This window comes from Abramis brama, assembly GCF_963993115.1.
Source record: "Abramis brama genome assembly, chromosome: 2".
Lineage (NCBI taxonomy): Eukaryota > Metazoa > Chordata > Actinopteri > Cypriniformes > Leuciscidae > Abramis > Abramis brama.
In genome coordinates this window covers 38,643,719-38,669,344 of record NC_139964.1, presented here as the reverse complement: position 1 = coordinate 38,669,344, position 25,626 = coordinate 38,643,719, and the positions used below count along the sequence as shown (strand labels likewise).

Below are 25,626 nucleotides of genomic sequence, written 5' to 3'. Positions count from 1 at the left end.
CATGTTCCGCAGAAAAAAGTTGTACATATCTGAAACAATGTGGCAGTGAGTAAATTATTACAGGTTATTAACTTTTGAGTGAACTATCTCTTTAAATGCTTAATTAAATTAAATATTAAATATTCCTTTATTTTAACACAAGAATTAAATACTCCATTTCATGATGAAGATGTAGTCCACAGCAAGGGTATTACCAGCAAAGACATACTTTCCCTCCCTGACAGGTCAGGAGTTTTGAACTGCTGTAATGACGTGCAGATTTTTTAAATCACAAACTTTGGTCTCTTTTTTTTCTGCATTGCTCTCCAATCCTCTTACTTTTCTTTCTTCAAACAAGGAATTTATATCTAGAACATTCCAGTTTGCAATGTTACAAGAGACTGGCTGCTTAATTTCCTTAAGACAAAACAAACCACCACACGTTTCTCTCTCTCTGATTAGGCAAATACAAATCTCACACAAAAGAGAGAGAGCGCTTGTCCCTAAATTACTGATGACAGTAGAAACAAAGGCTGGCAGTAAACAGAATGTGAACTTGCCCGAATACAGTGTGGTGAAATGTGGGGGTTCGGCATACTCAGCCCTGGGCAGCCTCAAAGCTGTGTATCAGGTGTTCAGAAACAACACAACATAGCCACAGGCTCTGAATACACTCATGAGTATGAGGTTCAACATACAGGTGGTTATATTCAAAAATGAAGCTTCAGCATAAGTTCTGCCAGGAAGACATAATTACTATGTCACTTATTACCTTCACATCTATCCAATCATGTCCTTATACTTGCTGTATAAAAGATCTGTACTTACACATGTTTGAGTTCGCAGATGCTGACAATCACGTCCACCCCCCCCACCACCACCAGGATGGTCCTGTCTATACCTTCCGGGGGGTCGGCTGCGCCCCTGCCTTCGTCTTCAGGCAGGAAATGCAGATCCGCTACCCTCGGATTATGCACTACAGACGGGGCCTACGCCAAAGAACTTTATAAATATTTGCTTGCTGGGCTGTCAATAAATTTATTGTCTCCCGAGTCTTTCTGGTAGAACTATTGCTATGGACATATTGAGGCAAACTTCATACCCCTTCAGACCCCTGTCTCTTTAGATTTGTTATAAAAATATAGATTATTACCTGACTCCTTTTAACATGATATTCTAAAATGCACGGAAGTCATTTTCTGCCTCAGAGCAAAAAACAAACAAAAAACAAAACAAAAAACAAATAGTTTAAAATAAGATAGTGAACTGTGCAATAGTGGGATGTACAGTGAGCTGCAATTGTGTGAAATCAAATCGTCGTTATCATGAGAAATACATTTTCAATTGCGAAACAGTTACATTAAAAGAAATCATCACAATTGTTTAAAATTAGAAATAGGCCAACTGTGAAAAATAAAGTTGCAATTGTGAGATGTACAGTGAGTTGCAATTACGCAATAAGTCTTAATTATGAGAAATAATTTTGTAATTGCTAGTTACATAATGAGAAATAAAGCCGCAAATGAGAGAAAGTTGCAAGAGTGAGATATTAATTCACACTGTTGCAGCTACAGTACAAGAAGTAAAATTGCAGTTGTGACAACTTGTGAGATATAAAGTTCCAGTTACGTTTTCGTTTTACTGTAAAATGCAGTTTTTACTGTTTAGCGCCTAGCCTTTCAAAATATACTCCATTTGATGGCGTGCGCGAACGCAGGCGGTCGAAACATGCACTCTAGAAAGTAGGGCTGGTCCGAATACCATTTTTTGAGCATCGAAGCTTCGGTAGTTATGACCATCGAATATTCGAAGCTTCGGAGAGAGGGGGCTGAACATATTCTTCTCTCTAATAAAGGCAGTATTCTCTGTCTGTCTGTCCGTTTGCATTTTGATTATTTCGAGAACCGTTCATCCAATCGACTTCACAAGGAGTGCAGTGTCGCATTTGGTGCAATATAGATAGACACGCGAGACGCGAGACGCGACACGCTCAGAATTAATAAACTTTTAATAAACTACAGAACAACGCGAGCAGGAAACGGCGCACCTCAAGCGGGCAGGGCTTATATGCTCTGAGAACGGACACTGCACTAGTGATATTAAACACATCTTCCCCATGAACAACACAAAGTAAATACACTCGCACGTAACACACACACAGGTCTGTTAACTTAAAGGACAAATCCAGTGAAAAATGAACCTAGGGGTAATTAACACATGGTTACCGAGTCGATCGTTCCCTGCGATGCGTTTTCATGAAAATCGAATGTATAGAGTTTTATCTTTAAAAACAGATTAGCTCATAACACTAGTATATGGGGCACAGAGTAAGTAAAAGTAAATCGCTAGTTAATACCACTAACAAGGCTCAAAATAGCCTCACACTAACACGGTAGCATAATGAGGGTCCCTACATGGAAACCGAAGCATTGAGAACTTTGTAAGTGTACAGACAGTTTAATAAGAAGATAGTTTATAAAGACAGTACATTACGCGTTTACAGGCATCATCTTGGAAAACAGTCTCGACTAGTCGAGTCACGAACACCGTGCTACGTTAGATTTCACTATGTGTAATTCCTATCGACCAGCTCACTTAGCACGGCGTTCGTGACTCGATTAGTCGAGACTGTTTTCCAAGATGACGCCTGTCTGTAAACGCGTAATGTACTGTCTTTATAAAGTATCTTCTTATTAAACTGTCTGTACACTTACAAAGTTCTCAATGCTTCGGTTTGCATGTAGGGACCCTCATTATGCTACCGTGTTAGTGTGAGGCTATTTTGAGCCTTGTTAGTGGTATTAACTAGCGATTTACTTTTACTTACTCTGTGCCCCATATACTAGTGTTATGAGCTAATCTGTTTTTAAAGATAAAACTCTTTACATTCGATTTTCATGAAAACGCATCGCAGTGAACGATCGACTCGGTAACCATGTGTTAATTACCCCTAGGTTAATTTTTCACTGGATTTGTCCTTTAAGCAATACTTTTAATAAGGTAGTCTAATATTTTTCTGACTAACAAATTACTGACACAGTAAAGGGTAGATTTAAATGAAGAAAAACGAAATTTAAATAAAGAAAAACGGAATTTAAATAAAGAAAAATGAAATTTAAATAAAGAAAAACGAAATTTAAATAAAGAAAAAACTCAATTTAAATAAAGAAAAACAAATTTAAATTAAGTTAAATTAAAAACGAGATTAATTTAGATTGATAATAATAGGTAAAAAGCTTAATACATTTTGTTTCTATTATTCTATTTTCCACAATGTCAAAGCAACGCAGCTTAACCCAAAACACAAGCTCAGGCATGCACTTCTGTAGATACAAACTCCACTGTTCTGCGCTCTAGCCAGAGAATACTCCTGTTGCAGGAACACTCTAGTAGGCCAAGAAGAAGCAAATATATTTATTAAGTATAACGAGGTTGGGTTCCTTCAACTGACCATCCTATTAAAAATGGCTAGGCTATATAAGATAATTGTAAAAAAAAGAGTATTGTACTTCATCAGATTTTATAGTGTTGAACATATTCAAGCATGAATGAGAACCGTTTCGAGGGGGATGCCAGGTGTGCAAAAAACCCCAGAATATTCGAATATCAAATTTTCAAATCGAATACCAACCCACCGAACGAATATTTGAATATTCGAATATTCGGGTCGAGCCCTACTAGAAAGTTTCATCTTTGTCCAGCAGTGTCTGTGCTATTTTTCTCCAGAGGTCATGACCGATAAAAATATATTTTATAGTATTATTTTAAACTAAAGTTTCGGCTATCTCATTACTCCCACACACGAGTTTGTCAATGCAGGCATTAGTTGTTGTTGCAGTCTCCGGTATTTTGTTGTTGTTGTTGTTCTTTTGTCTCTTTAATTTTGTTTCTACTGTGAAACAACAGCCTGCAAGGGCCAGTGTTGCCACCTTGTAAAATAACTGATTAGTGCTAAACAAATTCAATACACATGTGTGACCTGAACAAAACAAAACAAAATTTTTGCTACGCACACTGTACGCGAATCCTCGCTTAAGCGTGAAGACCAAAGTAGCCTATACTTAAGCCGTGTGTGCGAGAGTGAAACACAGAAAATGAAGTTTACCCGGGGCTTAAAAACCAAAATATACCTTGGGCTTAAGGGAACAGGCTTCCATAAGGCTGTGCTTAATACCTGTAAATATTCACACGGTGCTGATTTAACCCCACATACCATTTTTCTTTTCCTGTAATAGAAGCCACTGAACTTCCTGCTGAGGTTTACTCTTGTATTTGAGACTGCACTGTGGATGTGTTCACTTGATATAGTGTCTTTTCTATAAAGTGCCACCTGACACCTCCCCCGTGTCTTTTTACCTGCTGGTTCTGTGTGTCACTAGCTGTCTCCAGGGCATGCAACGTTTATTTGTGGACCCAGTGCCTTATAGCCCAGTCACGTCAAAAAGGCTTTTCATTTTCTGGGTGCAACTCAAGACCCAACAAAGCTTAACGGAGCTTGTGTTTGTTTCCCACAAATGCGTTCAGAGGGAGGTGGGGGATCTGAGTTTGCTTTCTAGGTCACGTCTGATGCCACGGTGTTGACCGTTTTGAAAGATTTATCAAGCATGCTAAAGGTGTGGTCAGTCTATGCGAGTGTAGTGTGGTCAAATGCATTTAGACAGTGTCATTGCTCTCCTGTTCTCCCCTTTTTAACTGAGCTTGACCTATTTTGTCAACAGCTCAGGCTGAAAAATTAACAAATTAAAGTGCTTTTTGATCAATGGCTGGCGAATTTGCCAAACAATCCGATCTATATGCCTGATTCACCTGTTTCCATCCACAAACTTTTGACAGTGCTGAAGCTTTCCCACAACACTTAAGCAACCTACAATTTGACGAATGATCAAGTTACTCTTTTGTTTGTGCAGTCATGCACAGCTAACAGCAGAAAACAGCAGCGCTGTGACGCTCCGTGAGAAGTATTAGAGGTCACATGACCTGCCTATGCAGCGCTATTGATTCAAATGAATCAAAGAATGCATTCAAATAACACTTTGGATTGTTTGTGATGGGTCTCTGCTTGAAATATTTTGTTTGTAGCCTACTCTCCCCTGAATCCTTGTGAGGAACAATCATGTGTATAATTTCTTAACTCAGATCATATATTTTATTAATTAAAGATCTGACATTCATATGTATATTACAGAATTTACTTAAAGGTGCATTATGTAATCTGTAGACAGAAATGCAATATAATATACATAACTATGTTTTCGGTGGTGTATAAAGACCTTACTTAATGAACCGTTACAGTGGCCTTAAACGGACAAACGCGTTTTGTCACTATGTTTTTCTTCGTGCAAAGAAGCTAGCTAAAGTCAGCAAATAAAACACTGACGCAATAATGAACAAGTAACAATAATATTCACAATAACATATCTTTTTATTGAATAATAAAGTAAACATCATTTCTTAATTTATCTTTGTAAAGAATCCTCATTGCTTAACTGGCTACTCTCTGCCGTCTCAGACGACGACATATTTCCTGACGGCCATCGTCATTTTTGACGTAACCTCACCACTAGATGCCGCTAGAAATCACACACTGCACCATTAATGCACTCCATGACATATTCAGTAAAGTCATTCTGAATATAATGGCCCATCTGCCTTAATATCCCTAACCTCACAAAAAATGTTTACACAATAATTTATAGATGCTTATATATACACATAATAATAATTAGGATGAAAGATACAGATGATTTACATCTTACTGTCATGATTTTTCAAGGGTTTGCTGTATTATTTATAGTGTTGCTTGGCCACATGCTAGTAAATAATAGAGATTTTAATCAGCATGAAGAATTGGTACTGTTGTAATATGGGAAGGTACGGCTACCTTGTAGAAACCTGGCCCAACAAATGCTGTTTAAGGAAGAAGTTCAAATGAGGACAGCCATTACAGACTCAGAATCCCAAGCATACAGTAGCTGCACTTTTAATAGAGTGCAAAGAAACCTTGTGTGTTCAAGAGAATTTAATTTGCCTTTTCAACATCCCAACTATTAGTTTGCCATTGCCAACATTCTAATGGAAATCAATTCAAGTAACTGGAAAGCAAACTCTTAATTTTCTACATGTCACCATCAATTGTGATACACTAAACAGAAGCAAGAAGGCAAAATAATTATTAATAACTTGTTTGTATTACATATTTAAAATACTTCAAACTTTGTGACTAATATTTGATTTGAAATATATAATATTGATGGATATAATAAAATAAAACCTGTCTGTAAACATCATACTCTAAATTCAGGCAAAGCAGAGATCCGAACACTTCTGCATCAGTAAATGCATTTGGGTTTTTTTTTGTCATTGCTGGATTTGTTTTATTTACCCACTGTTATGATATTAGGCTAAAATTAACCCGATAGCATGCTTAAAGGGATAGTTCACCCAGGTCAATCCAAACCTGATTACATTTCTTTCTTCAGCCTAACACAAAAATATATTTTGAAGAATGTTGGTAACCAAACAGACTTATGTTGTATGGACATTTCTCTTCCTGTTCCTCAGAAGAAAGAAAGTCAAACAGTTTTGGAACGTCATAATGTTGATCACAGAATTTACATTTTTGGGTGAACTATCCCAAATTTTAAGGTAAACTACACTTTTTTAAAAGTTGAAAGTCTTTTTATTAAAGTAAACAGGTATTTCTTGTAGGTAAAAGGTAAAAGAAGTGGTATTCTTGGGAGTCAGAGAAACACGTAATGACTTGACACGTTTTTTAAGGTTTGGGATTGAATCGACGGGTAGAACTGCAAAGCAGTATTCATCTCCACAGGCATTTGTTACTCCCAAATAAGCAGCACATAGTTTCCAACACTGTTCTCTCAGGCGCAAGACTCAGAGGAAACTGTCCATACTCCCCAAACTTCCCACTTCCATTTCCCACCTCTTTCTATTCCTGCTTACCGTCACAAATGAACAGAGGTGTTGCCCCTGTCAGCAGCCCATCGTGCAGAGGGGCAGCTTTTGTGAGGTTGGGATTTAATTGGTTTATTAGTATCCAGCCACGTCCAAATTTATCAAATCTATGCTGGCCATTAATTTTGTAGAAGAACATACAATTAAGAGCTCATTAGTGCTCTCACAGGGATATGCCCTTTCATCTGCTGGAGGAACATTAAGAGTTGGCCCAACTCCAGAGCAAAGACCTCTCTTCCTCCTGTACTGCTGCTTCCTTAACATACCTCATCTGGCATACTCAGTCCGGCCATATGAAATTCTGCTGTATAAAGGATTTTTTTACCATGCTCTTTCAACACGTAGAAGCCTATTTCTGGTCAATGTATGGACAATGTACTATTTGATAAGTTTTAATTGTGTTTATTTTACTTGAATGACTACGCAATATGGTATAGAGTCTCTGTGCTTCAAACTAATTTCAGCTTGTGTGTGTGTGTGTGTGTGTGTGTGTGTGTGTGTGTGTGTGTGTGTGTGTGTGTGTGTGTGTGTGTGTGTGTGTGTGTGTGTGAGCGACTTACATGTGTGTGTGTGTTCACACATACACACACACACACACACACACACACACACACACACACACACACACACACACAAGTAAGTGCAGCTTGAAATTCACTGAAAATGTCATTGCTAGTGGTGTGACCTGCTGCCCTATGCTATGTTGCATCACTCAATTGCATTATTTTGGTTAAAGGGGATTTCCATTCCTCTCTATTAATACTCACTGTCAATTTTCCTTATTGTATTCAAACAACAAACGGCTTATTCTTTCATTCATTATTTAATAAAATGCATTCTACTGGTTGCATCCAACTACCAGCTGTAGCTACATTGTAGTTGTTTTCATCATTATAATATTTTACATATCAATAATTGTTATTTCTACTTTATTTGATGGGATGTCAGTTTCAGCTAGATTGTCAATATCAATAATTACATTCTGAGTGGTTCAAAAAGTTGTAACGAACATATCACTGCAGGTTGTCGTTTTGGCAGCACTTTTTACAGTGTAGGAATAAGAAAAACAAAGGCATGAAGAGATTTCCCTTACACTACCATGCACAGCTTGAAGGCACCAAAAATTTCTCTCTCCCCACCCCCACTTTTCTTCCTATGTCATTTTCTCACTTGCTTTTCTCTTTCAGCCCTTCTGGTTGATTTTGATATGTACAGTATATATATATATATACACATATTTTTTTTTATCTTTTAACGTGTAATTGATTCAATAATGGATTATAGTTAATGTGGATATCAAAGATCTGTGTGAGTACCATAAGGCTCCTATGATGAACCTAATGGCTTATGAAGGAGGCGACAAAAAACAGATGCACAGAAAGAAACATTAGAGAAAGACTAAAAGAATATAAAAGTAAAACAGAGAGAAAGAGAGAAAAAAACAGACATATTGACTGACCAGGCGTAATGCATGATGTTGAGGGCCAGCTGGGGCCAGCGTGGCAGTGAGCCATCCCACCTCTGACTGTCATCTACTCTGACATTCTGGCTAAGCTGGATCTCATTAGGATGAGGGTGACTTTGATCCTGTCAGCAGTGATGTGACTCCCTCTATATAGGTTGCCTTCAAAGTAAACCGCTGTATCATTGTATCTTTCATACCTAGTTATCTATATGTGTAGTCCTTTTTTCTCTTACCTGACTGACATCCCCCTAGAACCTGAATATTAACCTTTCAGTTACAAATGGAAAAATAAGGTTTTAGATCAGTGCCTCTCACCTCTGTCACTCACTCATGGTTTGTTCGGTGTGTTAGTTATAGATTTAAACTTGGTGACAGCACGGAACCATTGAGGCAGCAGAAAAATTGAGAAAATTTCTAAATGTTGCTATACTCAAAGGCAATATAAGGTTTTGGGTAAAAAATAAAAATGGGTTTCTCTTGATCAGTGGTGTGCACTGGTGTTCTGAAATGAGGAGGCAAAGTCCTCACTGTTTTTTGTTTGTTTGTTTTTATGTAAATTCCTGTTCCATTTACACTTAATGCTGATGCTTTTTTCATCATTACTTATGCTATCAAGAAAATAACAGTTATTGGAACTGTAACTATTTGAATAAGTTATTTAAAATGGTAAAAATATTTCACAATATTAAAGTTTTTTTTTTTTTTATTAAATAAATGCAGCTTTGGTGGGCATAAGTCTTCTTTCAAAAAGATTTAAAAATATAACCAACCCCAAACTTTTGAACAGCAGGAAAATAACAATGGAGAATACTTTTACAGCATTTATTAATCTATGTTCATGTTAATATTTACATTTAAAGTTGTATTAATTATTTTTTTAAATTAAAATAATGTATTATGAAAGTAACATAAATTAACATGAATTAACACATTTATTAATTCATATTAACTTAGGTTAATAGATGCTTTAAAACGCTTTTCTTTCTAGTTCATCTTACCTAATGTACTAACTGAACTTTATTTTAATGTTACCAAAAAAAAAAAAAAATTCTTGACCACACCTCCCATAACCTCCTATCTAAAAAAAAGAACTGTACACATACAAACATTAACAATTAAATAGCACTAAGACAGTATGCTATGTAAATCATAAACTTAAATAATTCACTGCAGCCTAGTAGCCAGTCAGAAGGGACTGCTCCATAATAGATGGTGCTACAGTGGTGAGCTCAGCTTGAATCTGCACTCTTAAGTAAACAGACTTTTAAAAAATGACCTGTTTAAATGAATTATGGAAGTTAGACTTAAAACGAAAGCTCTTTAGCTGAAAGATACGTGACAGAAAGCTACAAACCTATAGACAACTGACATTAACTGTATCTCATTAGCCAACTTAGCGTTACATATTTCCTGATATCATTAGCGTGGTAAAAAAAAAGAAAAAAAGATTTTGAATGAGTGCTTGGCTGACTGTTTCAGAGGACATCTGGGATGGGGTGAAAATCATTAGCTATACTGCTAGAGCTCGGCTAGCTGTAATTGCCTCGTCTCAGAATAGCATCAAATGAACACATTCTGAAAAGGGGGTTTAATGCATCACTCAGTTAACTCAGCAAACATCTGACTCTTATAAAAGTTTTGCCTGTCAGATGGGATATGCTTTATAGATTAGAACTGTTTAGGGCTTCCTGCACTTTGCAAGCTTGTTAAAGAAATTATGCAACCAGATAATATAAAGTCTGGTAAGCAAACATTTATGACTTCAGTAACTGGCGAGTATTTCCTACAGCCTGTTGCGGTTGATTCAACGTTCATATTGCGATGGCTATAGTGACTGCGGTGGCTATAGTCACAATCTCAGTTTCAAAGTTTCACCCTAACAGTCATTGTACGCTACATATCCAGTTCAGCTTTATTTGCTTTATTTTTTATTGAGCATTAAGCACTGGCTTAAAATCAATCAGTTCCTTGTCTCAAATCATTAATTAAGCAACTTTCTGTCTTCTTCGATATCTCCCATTGTTTGTTTAAGAGCCTTTCATAAAAACTGCTTGTTTATCATTGTTTTTGAGAGAAAGGTACTTGACCTACTATTAATTATGTATGATGCTGCTGCATAATGACTGGACTCAATAACAAGATATATTTCATTGCACAATATCTGCAAGGGCTTTCTGATAACAACACAATAACTTATGTTTATGTTCACAATCACAGAAAAAAGCCTGATAAGAAGGAAACTTTGCTTCCCTCCTATAGTGGATCTTAGTAGAACACTTGCCTTGTAATGTTGGGTTGAGATCAGCTTCAATTTTAAGTGAAGACTTAGTGCATCACACAAGTGGCAAGCCATTAGAACAAAGAGGAGGTTTCAAATGCAAGCCATTTGTCTGTCAGTTAATATTGATTGTTAGCTCCCAGATAAATGTCATTGAATTAGCCTAATTTTAGCAAAGTTTCTCAAAGAGATTGCAACTTTTGCTAGATTCTCAAATGGTTTCATGTTTTTCTTTTACTTTGGTACTTTTTTGGGATAGGATTAAACTAATGTTTTCGAGAACAAGAAAATACAAGACAAAATTTTTAAAGCACTGCCTCAACATCTTGTTGCATAACACTAATAAAAACTCCCTGCTGGTGTCTTACCTTTCCATGTTTTCAGTAAGGCAGACTGGACCTGGATAGCCATCCCCCCTGGCAGAGAGAGGCCCCTGTGACAACCCTGGGCGAGTTTTCCACGTCTCCATTAATCCAGTAACTGGAGAAATTAGATTCAACAAGGGGTTCGTCTGGTCTCTCAAATTGTGGCGTGAAAACGACATTGTTCCTTGAGCTCCGATCTGGTAATGAAATGAATGTCCACCTGAATTAACGCCAACAATAGCTGACGTGGGCACATTATTATTCTCTTGGTAATAGCTGCCATCATTGGTTTCCTGTTTAATCCCCTTGGGCAGGCCATTGTTAGGAAACACACCAGGTTCATAGTTGCCATTCAGAGAAGAAACAGGAGGTCCCAAGATCCCAGAAAGACTATATTCGTCAATATTATCCCTCAAAGACAAGTATGTGGTCTCTGCAGAAGGAAAGCAGCCCAGAGAGTGCTGCGGCTCAACAAAATGGAGGTTCGAACAAGTCACCTCTCTGTTTGGCTCTGTCTTAATGTGAGTCACGAATGGAGAGTGTGGCATAGCACTCTTGCTGCTGCCTAGGCACATGCTCCTGTAATCAGTGCCAGGTTCGTTTTTTATGTATTTGGCCACTCCCATAGCATCCAATCCGATGTTAAATATTTCCCCATCCACGTTCTCTACCTTCGGAAACTCGAATCCCTTGAAGTCATGCTCTCGGCTCTCAGGGCTGTTGACGTCATTTTGCACTAGGCCCAATCCACTGGGAGGGCTAGAGACAGAGAACCCCCTTGAAGAGTTCCTGGGACTGGACATGGCCATGCTGCCAACAGTGGGCGGACTGGAGATGGATGGTCTAATGTTACAGGTATTGCCTCCATTTGTTGTTGGACTTGAGACGGATGATCTCATGTTGGGGTTACAGGAAAGTGGTGACCTCACACTACCTATACTACGAGGGCTGGAAACCGGAGACTTCATAACACTGAGTGGACTAGCCAGTGGAGGTGACCCCACCATGCTGGATTTTACAGGGCTACAGGTGTTGGGGCTGGTGTGGTGACCTTGGGTCAAGTTGGTGCTGGCAGAAGCCAGCGACGGACAATCAGAATCAAAGTAGGTCGGGCTGGTAGTGGACGACACCATGTTGTGTCCTGTAGGACTAGACATGGGGCCAGACCCATCACTGCTGCAAGAAAGAACGGAGGCCATTCCAGAGGGCACTGAGGCAGAGACCACAGTACACTCCTGAGGGCCACCATTGGGTTGTTGGGACCCAGGTGGAAATGAAGCTGGGGGAGCTTTCATCTTTGGGCTCCCAGTTGTTCTGGGCTGGCTGTCTTCAATTGCTTTCCCACAAAGAGGATACAGTTTCCCTGGGCTACCCTGCCCACCCACAGTACCATGTTGGGAAAAGCCAAAATCTGCCTCCCTGGCAGCATTCATGTACAAGCCCATAGACTCAGCAACCGTTTTGGAGAGCTCCTTTGAATCTGTTTCTGACTTGCGGTTGTGAAAGGAGTTGTTGAAGGAGGGAAACGGTAATGGTTGATTCTGGTTAACTCTTAGCACTGTTGTCTCGGTAGTCTTAAAGTTTTTGTCCTTGCACACAGACGCCACATTAGGGGCATCGCTCGAGTTTACAATATCCATGAGCACATCACTGTTTGTCAAACTCTCTTCTGTAGAACAGCAATACTCCATGGTGTTTGGCATCTGTGCCCATTTGTTTTCTGGAGTTGCCCCTTCGGAGTAACTTTGGTATCTTTTAGTCTCCATACCTGGATCATTTGATAAACCTAATGGGCCAATAAATTAGAGACATTTAGACATTGCAGTCAAAATGGCACTGTTTTGATTAGTACAAAGAAATCTCATTAGTTAGACTGTCAAACCAAATAGCACATGGAAAGTGCATTACAGACATTCTATTTTAATAAATAAATATTAGCATTTTGTGATTACAAAGAAATGTATAATTGATTTGTAGGCTTTTAAAATGTCAAATGGTACATTTCCTAATCATATTATTTTTTTCACCTAATACATTCATTATTTTTTATATATGTTTTTCATGACCAATTTCTATCCTCAGATTTAAATGGGCCGCTTTTTGCTGCTTTGTGCAATTGACCTCTTCTTCCTAAATGCGGGGGCCGTGCTGTCTCTTGTCAATCCACGGTCAACCACAACCACAACCCCCAACCTGAAATGTTTTCTAGTTGACAAATTTATTTTAGATTTCCCTTTAACTAGATTTCCCTTTACTATGTTTTCACCACCACGCTGTGTGTATCCACTAAATTAGTAAATCTGTAAATTAACTATGAAACTCTTTTAGCGGTGCTGGATCCTGACACTGCCTCCGCAGACATCAGATGCAACGCTCTTCATTCGAGGTAGTTTCATGGGATCCACTCACCCCTCTCATTGAATATGAATTGTGACCTAGCAGGTAACTTTTTCTCAGCAACTCCCTGTGCTTTACTTTGCCGCCCCCTCTAACTTCAGCAACTATTTGTCTGCACCATAAAAAGGTACTTTACCTGCTAAAAGACAAAAAATGTAGGAGGGATGATAATATCATACAGATCAGGTCAAGTTAATAAAAATGTTACTCCACCCCCCATATACATCCACTGACATTGCTGTATTTATGCTTACTCTGGATTTGAACCTGAGACTTCTACCACTTATTCACAGTGTTCACAGCCATGTGTATTCTACAGTATGTATAGTTTAATGTAGAATCTTGAATTCTTTGTTTCTGGATTTTAATATTATATTATTATTGTTTTGTATTTTATGTCTAGAAAAGTAGAATGGTATAAAAATTATTTATCTTCATTATATTTATACATTTGGTAGCCTGTTTTACAAACAAAGAGACTCCTTTTGTCCTTCAGTTGTTAACGATACAACACAAGTACATTTTAGCAGTGTTACATTTAGTTAGTGAAATGACAAATGTTTGCACCTTCTGCAATTCCAAATGCCCCCTTAAGTAATTCGTCCTGGTGCTGGCATCCTAAACATGCCTCCAAAAAAGCAATAGTGGACTGAGACTTGCAATGCAGAGACGGAGTGAATGCAAAAAGAACTGGTTTGAATCTGAAAATAAACGACAACAGCTGTCAGGATTCAATGCATTGTGTATTTATTCATGTTCCCCACAAATAAATAAAAATGGCGAGCACAAAAACAGAGTGGCTGATAAATTTCAGCAAAAAAAAAAGTTAATTTCCCATCCTGTTGCAACAGGCACCAAGAGGAGAAAGCAAAGCCGACCGCTGTGAGTTTAAACTGTCATTCATGTAGAGTAGGCCTACAGACTTATTTCACCATCCATACCAAGTCAGTCATAAGTAGCCTAGCTCTTCTCTAGCGAGATGCAGTAAGTTCAGGCATCGCACTTTTACAAGCAAAGTCAAATGGCAACGACAATGTTGCTTTAAACGTTTGACGTAGTTCTTTGTTTATGTTTTGTTTTTTCCCCCCCTATCGTCTTTCTTCCCACGATACCGTGCTTAAGCGCGCAACCATTGGACAGAAGCAGACACACTGTCGCCAAGAGTTTATCACGCCACTCACGGATTGGTCCCGTCGCTCTGTCAGTATTTTATTTATAAGCTTTGTAGCCACAAAACTGCTGCGACATTCTTTGTAGAATTTAAATTAATAACTTTGCTCTATGTTTAGCCTATAAAAACTTTACGCGTTAGTTCAGACGCGTGATAATTCATGCTGCATTGCAAAGCTAGCGACCTCCAGAATGATGCGTGTGACGCAGTTGATTCTTTTGCAAAATAACTCCTGACTAAATATCGTTGCGATGCAGTTTATTCATCACATGACGTCACGTGAATCAAGCATGCTTAAATAAGTATGAATGTTTGCATGCATTTTCACAAGAATACATCTTACGCCGCTGTTCTAACTGTCTAACCAGCCAGAACATCACTGGTAATTATTGTGCCCCATCTGTCTGACTTCAGTTTCGCTCAACTCTGCACTGTACTTTAGCACAAGTACAGTAAATAAGATGATGTTAACGTTACGCGAAATAAATCATATACGCTAATATATCCCATTAAGAACTTGTCTACGGAACGAAAGAGATCATGTTAAGCTTTGATATAACAAGCTATACCATATTTTATATTGGCTTGATTTGATATTTGATATGCGTTAGCATAAACGATACTGATGAAAAGTATACACTTGCATAAATCCAGTCAGTTGTGGATTTATCTAGTTTAGCCGAGAAAACGTCAAACATATCTGATGCAAAGGATGTTTGTGTAGGATACATTGATAACTGTATTATTGTTACTATGCAGTTGTAATTATAGGCCTATTTGTTTATTTATGACATGTTTCTTTTCATCGCTTTAAAGTGGAAATGCACTTCATGCACAGGACAGGGATCCTGTCAAGTTAAACATCAAGTTTTAGACAAGTTTTTTGAACGCGTCTGCATTTGCAGTAGTTCATACAGTTGAGATAATAATAATATTAAGACATCTTACCGTAGTTATGACATCCAATTTTGACAGTTATCTTTACTGCTGGCCACTAGTAATCCGATGGACAAAACGGAGAAAATGACACTAAACAGTGCCGTTAAGTTGTGTTTAGAAGTATTCCCAGTGTTGCGACTGCTTGCATACTAGTTTCAGTTGTGACAGCTGAACGCATCGCACACTGCCGCGCGCATGACGCGAGCTCCTTAACGACAGCGCACTGTACGCGTACAACGGTCGACAGCGACTTCACCGAAACGTCCTGTCGACAGTTTTCTGTTTACGTGCACATTGCTGCTAGATTGTTGAAGGCGCCCAACTGAAGACTAGTACAAACAGCGGAGGACTCAGACAGACTTGCGTAGCGACGTCATTGTGTGCACATGGACCCTCCTACTGCAATGAGAGCTCGAGTAGGAGGGGGCGATGAATGCGCTCAGGTATATACGGCTCTTGGTCCAGAAGTAGGGCAAGGTAGTTTGATTGCGCAGGCGCTAAACTGTGCATCTAGGACAAATGGATGATGTGCAAACATTTAAGTGCATGACCTTACTTGCTAAATGTTATTCAGTGGCTTATCATTTAATCATCATTATAATCTAATTAATCCATGTAGGCTACTGCAATCCCAGACTTATTGATATATATATATATTTATAGATTTTTTTTCGCATTAAAAAAAAAAATATATATATATATATATATATATATATATATATATATATATATATATATATATTTAGAATTAAGGGGGGGGGGGGACTGTTTGTGTACAGATTTAGAGGGGAAGAGCAGATAAGTGCAATTATAAATGTTGTCTTCTGTAGATATGGAGCATTGGATATTGACTAAGTATTGGGACATCAAGCATTAAATGACTAATTGTTGGATGTGTGTGCAAGAAATAACAATGTTGGATGTATATGCAAGAAATAATGTTTTGGTCCCCTACTCTCATGTCATCCTCCAGTGGTCAATTAAAGTTATGCAATTTTCAGATTTTTTAAAAATTTAAAAATACACAGAAAAATAGGTACATTTCATATTCTTTTTAGGCAGGTTAAGTCCTCTGATCTTGAAAGCGCTTGAAAACTACTGGATAAAGTCCTTGAGACTGTCCTTTGGAAGTGGTGTTTGTGAATTTCAGGCTTGAGATGATCGCATAGGAATGACCATCTAATCTGCTTAATGTGCAGTCACTAACTTTTGAACAGGCCTGGAACAAAATATGAATGTCTGTACTAATTAAGCAGTACATGAATATAAAATAATATTTGTATAGGTCCTCATTTCTACCAAGCATTGATTTAATATAAAGGCTCCTTTTAAAAAGACCTACCACAAGGTGGTGCAGTTTTTGTGATTTTGTTAGAATTTGGTGACATGGAAATGGTCTTTAATAACCCCGTGCTTATGTAATACTGATGAAGGGGTGATCATTTCACTTATATTCAATACCTGTAGTATGTAATATACAGTTACAGCAAAATATGTGTATAATTACAGTCCTTCTTATTCCTGTCAATATATGACAATTACACACTAGCCTCAATTGCATGGCCTTGTGTTTATCTGATTATGTTGAGTAACTCTGGCTTCATCCTTCTTATTTCCTCTAAGTCAGTAGCGGAGACGATTTCTTTTAAGCAGAGGTTTGTGACCTTTGAGGCTATAATGTTACCAAACCTCCTGCAGTGCTTAACTTGTAATCTTACATGGCCAAGCACTTGTTTTAAAAAGCTGAGAGCTGAGCTGAGTTTTCTAGAACCAGCAGCTTTTTTCGGAGAGTGATTATTAGTCACCTGTAATTCATATTGTCCATCTGTTATCAAGTCAAACTGTCAGATCTGTTTGGTTTGATCATAGGGCAAATACTAGTAAGTATTTGCTTATTTTTTGATTCACAGATCTGTAGAGTAACAAAAAAGCAGTAAATTATCAGCTAAATATTATATTGAATACATTTCTTATTACTAAGATTTTCTCATAATGAAAGCAATCAGTCATGATCAAAATAATAGGGTTGCCACAATGTTCCTTTTATACTGTTAATTCAACAACAACTTCAGCAGCGGGGATCATGTTGTTCATACAGTCTGACAAGCAACAGTCGTAAAGGACTATTATAAATCGTACAGTGGGCAGTGTCTGGCTTTAGTTTTCTTTGTCACTATTTGTCTGAGTTCTAGTCATTCATGTTATTGTCGTTCATTCTACGTAATGCATCTCTCAACTTGGATTTAACCATACGCAACCCCTGACAGAACACAAGACTTTTTACTGCGAAAATGGATATTCCCGCAGTCCGCTTCCTCGTGCTGAAACTGGGGGATCGCTCCCTCGAAGATCACACAAGAGATTTTCTCAACCTGGCGTGCCTCACCCACAACCCGACCACTCTCTATGTGTTTTCTATCACACCGTATTAGCAAGTGCTCGAAGGCACGCCTGCCCGTGGATGGTCCTCAAAGGAGATTTGCAGAATATGTGGAGTGGGTGCTGGTGCAGTGCGTTTCACTGTTCACCATCTGCATTGCCACTCCACTCCAGACCCAGAGCCCACCCAGCCATGCCATGGAAGAGCCAGAGCACACCATAAAAACTTAGCAAGAGCAATCGCCAGAGGCTAATTTCATCCCAGAGCCCTAGCCCAAAGCAGAGTCTGTCCAGGTGTGAGCCGGCATCAGCGTCCGTCGTTGATGGCATTTTAGTGGAGTTCAATGTAATGAATTGGAGCCCTGCCTACACTCCCAAAAGCCGTGGTGCGTAAACCAAGCTGGAGTTTGACTGATTTAATACTGGATGAGGAAGTATTATGTGATGTGCTGGATGAGCTCCAAGTCTGGTTAAGCACAGCTCCAAGTCTTCTTCATCATCCAGCACCAAGTCTCCTTCGTTGTGAATAGTCCCGCCCAGCCTCCCTCTCCCTCCTCCACTGGAAAAGCCATACAGTTCCTCGGCCTTGTCCCTGCTGTCTCCCTTCAGCCCCTCGGTTCCTCCAGTGGTTCCACTCTGCTGCACAGAGACTGGGGCTTCCCAGTCATCAGCTCTGCCTTGACTTGACTTTTCATCATCGTCTTCTCCCTGGTCATCGTCTCGTTGGTGTCTTCCTCTGCATGCTCCTCGTCCTCCTCCAGAGAGCCCTCTCTCCCTCCCTCCCTCCCTCCCTCCCTCCTCAGTTTGGACTATGGCAGTGGTTCTCAAAGTGTGGGGCGCGCCCCACTGGTGGGGAATAGAGACGTGACAGGTGGGGCGCGCCAAACAGGAGGAAATTTTCCTTTTTATGCCTTTATGTCTTTATCCAGACATCCCAACTGTTTCGGGAGTCTCCCGCATATTGATAGCGGCTCCTTGACGCCTGCAAATGAGATCCAATCTCCCGGAATCGCGCACTAGACTAGAGAGTGACTGCGCGCACATGTGTGTGTGTGTGTGTGTGTGTGTGTGTGTGTGTGTGTTTGTGTGACTATAAATGCAGCGCGTGTGAGAGCAAACCGTCAGGGTCCGGTTCACACCGGACTCGAATAGCGCGTCAAATTCGCGCCTGCCGCGTCTAGTTATACGCTTGACCACTTTGTGTCCATTCGCGTAATGTCTACCGCGCCGCGCTCTATGCCTCATTCGCGCCGCAGGAATTTTTTACGCGATTTTTTGTAAACGCGTCATTGCATTGACTTAACATTGAAATCACTCACGCCTGGCGCGCTATTCGCGCCCAGTGTGAACGCACCATTACAGGAATTCCCTGTCACGTAAAATAAGGACAGAAGATGCAAATGCAAGAATAAGGTTTATTGAATGAACACGTAGTCAGAGATATAAGGCACACAGTAGATGGTCCCTGGTAGCGCAGGATGGCAGATGGGCAACCCGGATCCCGTGGTGTAAACAGGTGAGATGGTATCCTTGAAGAAGTTGACGGGAACACCAAACGAGTCCGCAGAGTGAAGAGACGAAACAGGATCCACAGAAGACGACAGGCTGAACGAACTTAACAGGAACACCACACCGGGAATCAGGAACACCAAACGAAGACTCACTACACAAGGGAAAATCCCACAACGATCTGACAAACACAAGACGAAAGACCATGAGCTTAAATAGAGATCGCTGATCAGAATCAGCTGGCGCTGATGACAATCAGCGGCTGATCAGCGACCACGCCCACACACACACACAACACAAACACAGCGCGAGAAGGAGTCAGTGAATTCATGAACCGTGACATTACCCCTCCCCCTAGGAGCGCCCCCTGGCGCTCCCAGGAGGACCTACCTGTTGATTGTAATCATCAATAAGGGAGTGATCCAGAATGTCTCTAGCAGGAACCCAACTTCTCTCCTCAGGACCGTAACCTTCCCAGTCCACCAGATACTGAAATCCGCTCCTTCTCGAGTCCAGAATACGTTTTACCGAATATGTAGGTTCCCCATCTACGAGTCGCGGTGGTGGGGCAACCGGGACTGGCGGATTAAGATGAGAACGAAAAACAGGCTTTAATTTGGAGACATGAAAGGCGGGATGAATTCTCCTGTACGCTGGAGGAAGTTTGAGGCGGACTGTCACCGGACTAATGATCTTGGTGACAGTGAATGGGCCAATGAATTTAGGAGCAAGTTTATTAGAGACGGAGCGGAGCGGAATATTTCTAGTAGAAAGCCACACTTTTTGACCCACGACGTATACGGGAGGCCTAGACCGGTGGTGATCGGCTTTGGCCTTGGTGCGTGCCCTCACCTGGAGCAGAGTCTCACGGGCTCCGGTCCATGTGCGGCAGCACCTCTGGACGAAGGCGTGAGTGGAGGGGACCGCGACTTCGGATTCCAGGCTAGAAAAAACTGGTGGCTGATACCCTAAGCTACACTGAAACGGAGATAGGCCCGTGGATGACACTGGTAACGAGTAGGGATGGGAATTGATAAGAATTTAACGATTCCGATTCCATTATCAATATTGCTTATCGATCCGATTCCTTATCGATTCTCTTATCGATTCTTATTGGGTGAGGGAATAAGTACAAATTTGTTTGTATTAACTCGCTTTAATATCTGATCAGAAGACACAGCACAGAGTATACACAAATTATGTGTAGCAACCTCAGAACAAACCTAAAAGTAGGTGAGCTACTTCTCAAAGTAAAGTCCAGGGACCTATAGCCTAGGGCAGTGTTTCTCAACCTGTGTGCCTTGAAAGATTATCAAGAAGAGTGCCTTAGGATTAGGAAATTGACAATTTTCACATTCATTGGTCCGGACAAAAAAAAAAAAAAAACTGCCATTTATGTGCCATAAAAACTAAAAACACAGACTGAAAACAGTTTAGGAAGAGCTTGGGCCCTATTTTAACGATCTGAAACGCAAGTGTCAAAGCGCAAAGCGCAAGTAACTTTGTGGGCGGGTCTTGGCGCTGTTGCTATTTTCCCAGCGGGATAAATGACTCTTGCGCCAGGCGCAAATCTAAAATGGGTTGGTCTGAAGTAGCTTTGTTATTCATAGGTGTGGTTTGGGCGTAACGTGAAATAAACCAATCAGAGCGTCATCTCACATTCCCTTTAAGAGCAGACGCGCTTTGTTCTAAAGCAGATTCCTATTATAACGGCGGATTTGCCAGGCGCGCGCCAGGAGCGGTTCACAGCCAAGGAGAGCAACGCTCTCGTCAGGGACGTTGGGGATGGAGAAACCCACCCAAATTAACTTCGGTTAAAAAGGTGTATGATAATTTGGGTAAATGTGTAAGCTAGATGTATGCTTTTATAATAAATTGTCTATCTATCTATCTATCTATCTATCTATCTATCTATCATAATAATGTATGATTTGCAAAAATGAAAACTGCTGCTTCTGTGTAGATGAGAGAATCAAAGTGCATGCGCGTTGTGCACACGCTACATTGATTATGGCCAAGCATGCGACCTTAAAATAGCATATGAATAACATGCGCAACGCGCCACTGACTTTAAACTATTTTTTCCTGGTTAGTGGCGCAATTGTTTTCTAAACCTGCAAAATAGCATTAAGGAACGTTTGCGCCGGAACACGCCTCCTTTTTTGCGCTGAACCGCCCAGGGAGCGCAAGTTCATTCCCTAGTTTAGCGACGTGCTTCTGTGGAGGGAAAAGCGCGCTTTGCGCGGGTGCAAAATAGGAATGATACATGCGTCAGTGTATTGCGCTGGGTGCAAGATAGGGCCCCTTGTGTCTTTTGGAATATTAACAGTGCTCATTTGGATTAGGCTATTGAGTTACTAAAACAATCTTTGTCAAATAATACACAGGTTTTCTTCACATTTTGAACGTTTTTGTTTCCATTTGTTTAATTTCAAGATCTGATGTGACTTATCCATTGTTGTTTTTACAGCTACAAAGCTGGGAGCACTAAATGATATTCAGTCACATTATACACGCTTTTAACATTAAATAAAGCACAAAAATAGTACCTGATATTATCATTGCCACACTTTGAGATTGTTGTTCCAGCGCGACGTCGCAGTAAAATAGGATCCGTTTCAAATAGAATCGTCGCGTATCGCGGCTGGTTAAACTTTGATTAACATGGAAAATTATACTTTTTATCGCGTGTCGCGCCGTCGCGTCGCATGTAACGTTAGTTAGGACACGGTCAGAGCGCTTCTGCCTCGATGCCATGTTTGCTCATAGTGTTTGCTACGTTCTGAACCAAAACAACGCAGCACGTGTGTGACGTCGTGTCACATTTGAACGAGCGGAACCGATAAGCGGAATTGTTAAGCAGGTATGCTAACGGTTCCAAGGAATTGATTCACTGGGCACCGGTTCTGAAGAAGAACCGGTTCTCGGTTCCCATCCCTAGTAACGAGTTATGGGCGTACTCCACCAATGAAAGTTGCTGACTCCAGGAGGAAGGATTCTTGGACACCAAACATCGCAACACTCTCTCAAGATCTTGGTTGGCCCTCTCGGTTTGCCCATTGCTTTGGGGATGGTAACCCGATGACAGACTGACAGTCGCACCCAGTAATCTACAAAATTCCCGCCAAAATTTGGACACAAATTGGGACCCTCTGTCAGAAACCACATCAGTCGGGAGGCCATGTAACCGAAAGACGTGATCTATGACAGCCACCGCTGTCTCCTTGGCTGAAGGTAATTTGGGCAAGGGGATGAAATGAGCCGCCTTCGAGAACCGGTCCACTACGGTCAAAACGACCGTCTTACCCTGGGAGGGTGGGAGGGCGGTTATAAAATCTAGCACTATATGGGACCAGGGTCTCGAAGGGACAGACAGCGGTTGGAGTAATCCCTCTGGAGGTCGATTGGAAGTCTTACCAGTGGCACAAACCGAGCAAGCCAAAACAAAACTCCGAATGTCACGAGCCATTAATGGCCACCAGAATCGTTGCTTGACCAAAAAGCTGGTGCGATTAACACCTGGATGACATGCTACACTGGAACAGTGACCCCATCGAATAACGTCGGACTGAACCCCCTCTGGCACAAATAAACGACTCGGTGGGCAACCGGGCGGAGGCATTACGCCTTCTAAGGCCGTCTTGACCGTCGATTCGACCTCCCATGTGAGTGTGGAGATAACTACTTTCTCAGGTAAAATACACTCGGGAGTCACCGGGCGTTCGGATGGATCAAAAATACGAGATAAAGAGTCGGGTTTGATGTTCTTGGAACCCGGGCGGTACGATAGAACAAAGTCAAAACGTCCGAAAAAAAGTGCCCATCGAGCCTGCCTGGAGTTGAGTCTTTTGGCAGATCTAATATATTCCAGGTTCTTATGATCGGTCCAAACGATAAAAGGTACCCCCGACCCCTCTAACCAATGGCGCCACTCCTCTAGTGCTAACTTGACTGCCAACAACTCTCTGTTACCAATGTCATAGTTACGTTCGGCAGGAGATAAACGATGGGACAAAAACGCGCAAGGGTGCATCTTGTCATCTGAGGAAGAACGTTGGGATAGAACTGCACCTACCCCCACCTCTGACGCGTCGACCTCCACCACGAACTGACGTGAAGGATCAGGGGCAATCAGGATGGGAGCAGAACTGAAGCGGCTCTTGAGGTTAGCGAATACAGCCTCGGCTGTATCGGACCACCTGAACGTCATTCTGGGGGAGGTCAAGGCAGTCAGAGGTGCGGCTAGTTGGCTGAAATTGCGAATAAACCGCCGATAGAAATTGGCAAACCCCAGAAACCTCTGTAGGGCCTTACGGGAATCTGGACTTGGCCAATCCATCACAGCCTTAACCTTGTCAGGGTCCATGCGTATTCCCTCAGATGAGATGATGTAGCCTAAGAAAGGAACAGACTGTGCATGAAAAGCGCATTTCTCCGCCTTGACAAAAAGCCCATTCTCTAGCAACCTCTGAAGCACTCGTCTGACGTGCTGAACGTGTTCCTGGAGAGAAGATGAAAAAATCAATATGTCATCCAGGTAAACATATATGAACTGGTCAACCATATCTCTCAGCACGTCATTGACGAGTGCCTGGAAAACTGCTGGGGAGTTGGACAGCCCGAAGGGCATGACCAAATATTCAAAATGGCCCCTGGGGGTGTTAAAAGCAGTTTTCCATTCATCCCCCTTCCTGATGCGAACCAAATGATATGCATTGCGTAAGTCCAACTTTGTGAAGACAGAGGCTCCCTGCAACCGCTCGAAGGCTGAAGACATCAACGGCAAAGGATAAGTATTCTTTACCGTGATGTTGTTCAACCCTCGGTAATCAATACACGGTCGCAGAGATCCATCTTTCTTACCAACAAAGAAGAACCCCGCCCCCGCCGGAGAAGAGGAGGGGCGAATGAATTCAGAGGCTAGAGAATCAGAAATGTATTTCTCCATGGCCTCCCTCTCCGGAACAGAAAGAGAGTATAACTTGCCCTTCGGCGGAGACGTACCTGGTATAAGATCTATAGCACAGTCATAGGGACGATGCGGAGGAAGAGAAGCAGCCCGAGACTTACTGAACACTTCCTTCAGGTCGAGGTACTCCGCGGGCACGTTAGACAAATTCACCGACTCCTCCTGCAAAACAGAACTAGACACCGAAGAACAAGCAGACATTAAACAAGACGCATAACACTTAGTGCTCCACGCAGACACAGAATTGTGGCCCCAGTCAACCCTGGGATTGTGCTGGGTAAGCCAGGGATGACCGAGGACCACCGGAGCATGAGGAGAGTCCAGGAGTAGAAATGACAGCTCTTCTGTGTGGTTGCCTGAGGTTATGAGTGTCAATGAATCAGTAGTGAATGAAATGACAGGTAGTTCTTGTCCGTTGAGTGCATTGACAGAAATCGGGTTAGTGAGTGGTATGATGGGAATCTGCAGCTTACGTGCTAATGACAAGTCCATGAAATTTCCCTCGGCCCCAGAATCCAGAAGTGCATGACCGTTGTAATACCGGGTTGCCCATTGCAGTCTCACCGGGAGGAGAGTGGAGGAGGTCTTGCTGGTGGAGATCCCGCCCGACAGTAGCCTCCTGCTTACTGCCGAGCTCGATCTTTTACGGGGCAGGTGTTGATGAAATGTCCAGTTCCACCGCAGTAAAGGCACAAGCCCCGGGATCTCCGTCGTTCTCTCTCCTCCCGGGAGAGCCGAGCTCTACCCACCTGCATGGGCTCGTGATCGAAGGTTGGGCTGACCGTATCGCTGCCACTGGCTCGAGGTGCTGGAAAGGCCTCTGGAACCAAGGTCCTGCGGGAATGTTGTTCCACTCGCTGCAGTCGAGCATCCACCCGCAGGGCCAACTCGATAAGTCCATTAAGATCCTTAGGAAGATCCAAGGCGTAAATTTCTCCCTGGATACGGTCAGCCAGCCCATGCAGGAATCTATCCCACTGCGCCTCCTCGTTCCAGTTACACTCCGCGGCGAGGGTACGGAACTCGATCGAGTAATCGGTAACCGATAGGCCTCCCTGGCGAAGATCAGCTAGTTGACGTGCAGCTTCTTTTCCGGCCACCGCTCGATCAAACACCCTCCTCATCTCAGCCGCGAGTGACTGGAACGAGGAACAGCATGGATCCTTATTTTCCCACACCGCCGTCCCCCACTGTGATGCACGT

General features: G+C 41.5%; 1 protein-coding gene across 2 annotated transcripts in view; it reads right to left on the bottom strand.

The window, feature by feature from the left end:
- nr3c2 (nuclear receptor subfamily 3, group C, member 2) overlaps positions 1-15,986 on the bottom strand; it is an 83,007-nt gene extending 67,021 nt beyond the window's left edge. Inside the window, exons 1-3 of one of the 2 annotated variants that reach the window (XM_084106872.1) lie at positions 15,576-15,950; positions 14,024-14,157; positions 11,063-12,845 (exon numbers count right to left, since the gene is read on the bottom strand). In XM_084106872.1, coding sequence (XP_083962998.1) covers positions 11,063-12,825 — 1,763 coding nt within the window. In that variant the 5' untranslated portion in view covers positions 12,826-12,845; positions 14,024-14,157; positions 15,576-15,950. Of the gene's footprint in view, positions 1-11,062; positions 12,846-14,023; positions 14,158-15,575 lie in introns of both variants that reach the window. The other variant, XM_084106871.1, reaches the window with a different exon arrangement.
- Positions 15,987-25,626: the final 9,640 nt, after the last annotated feature.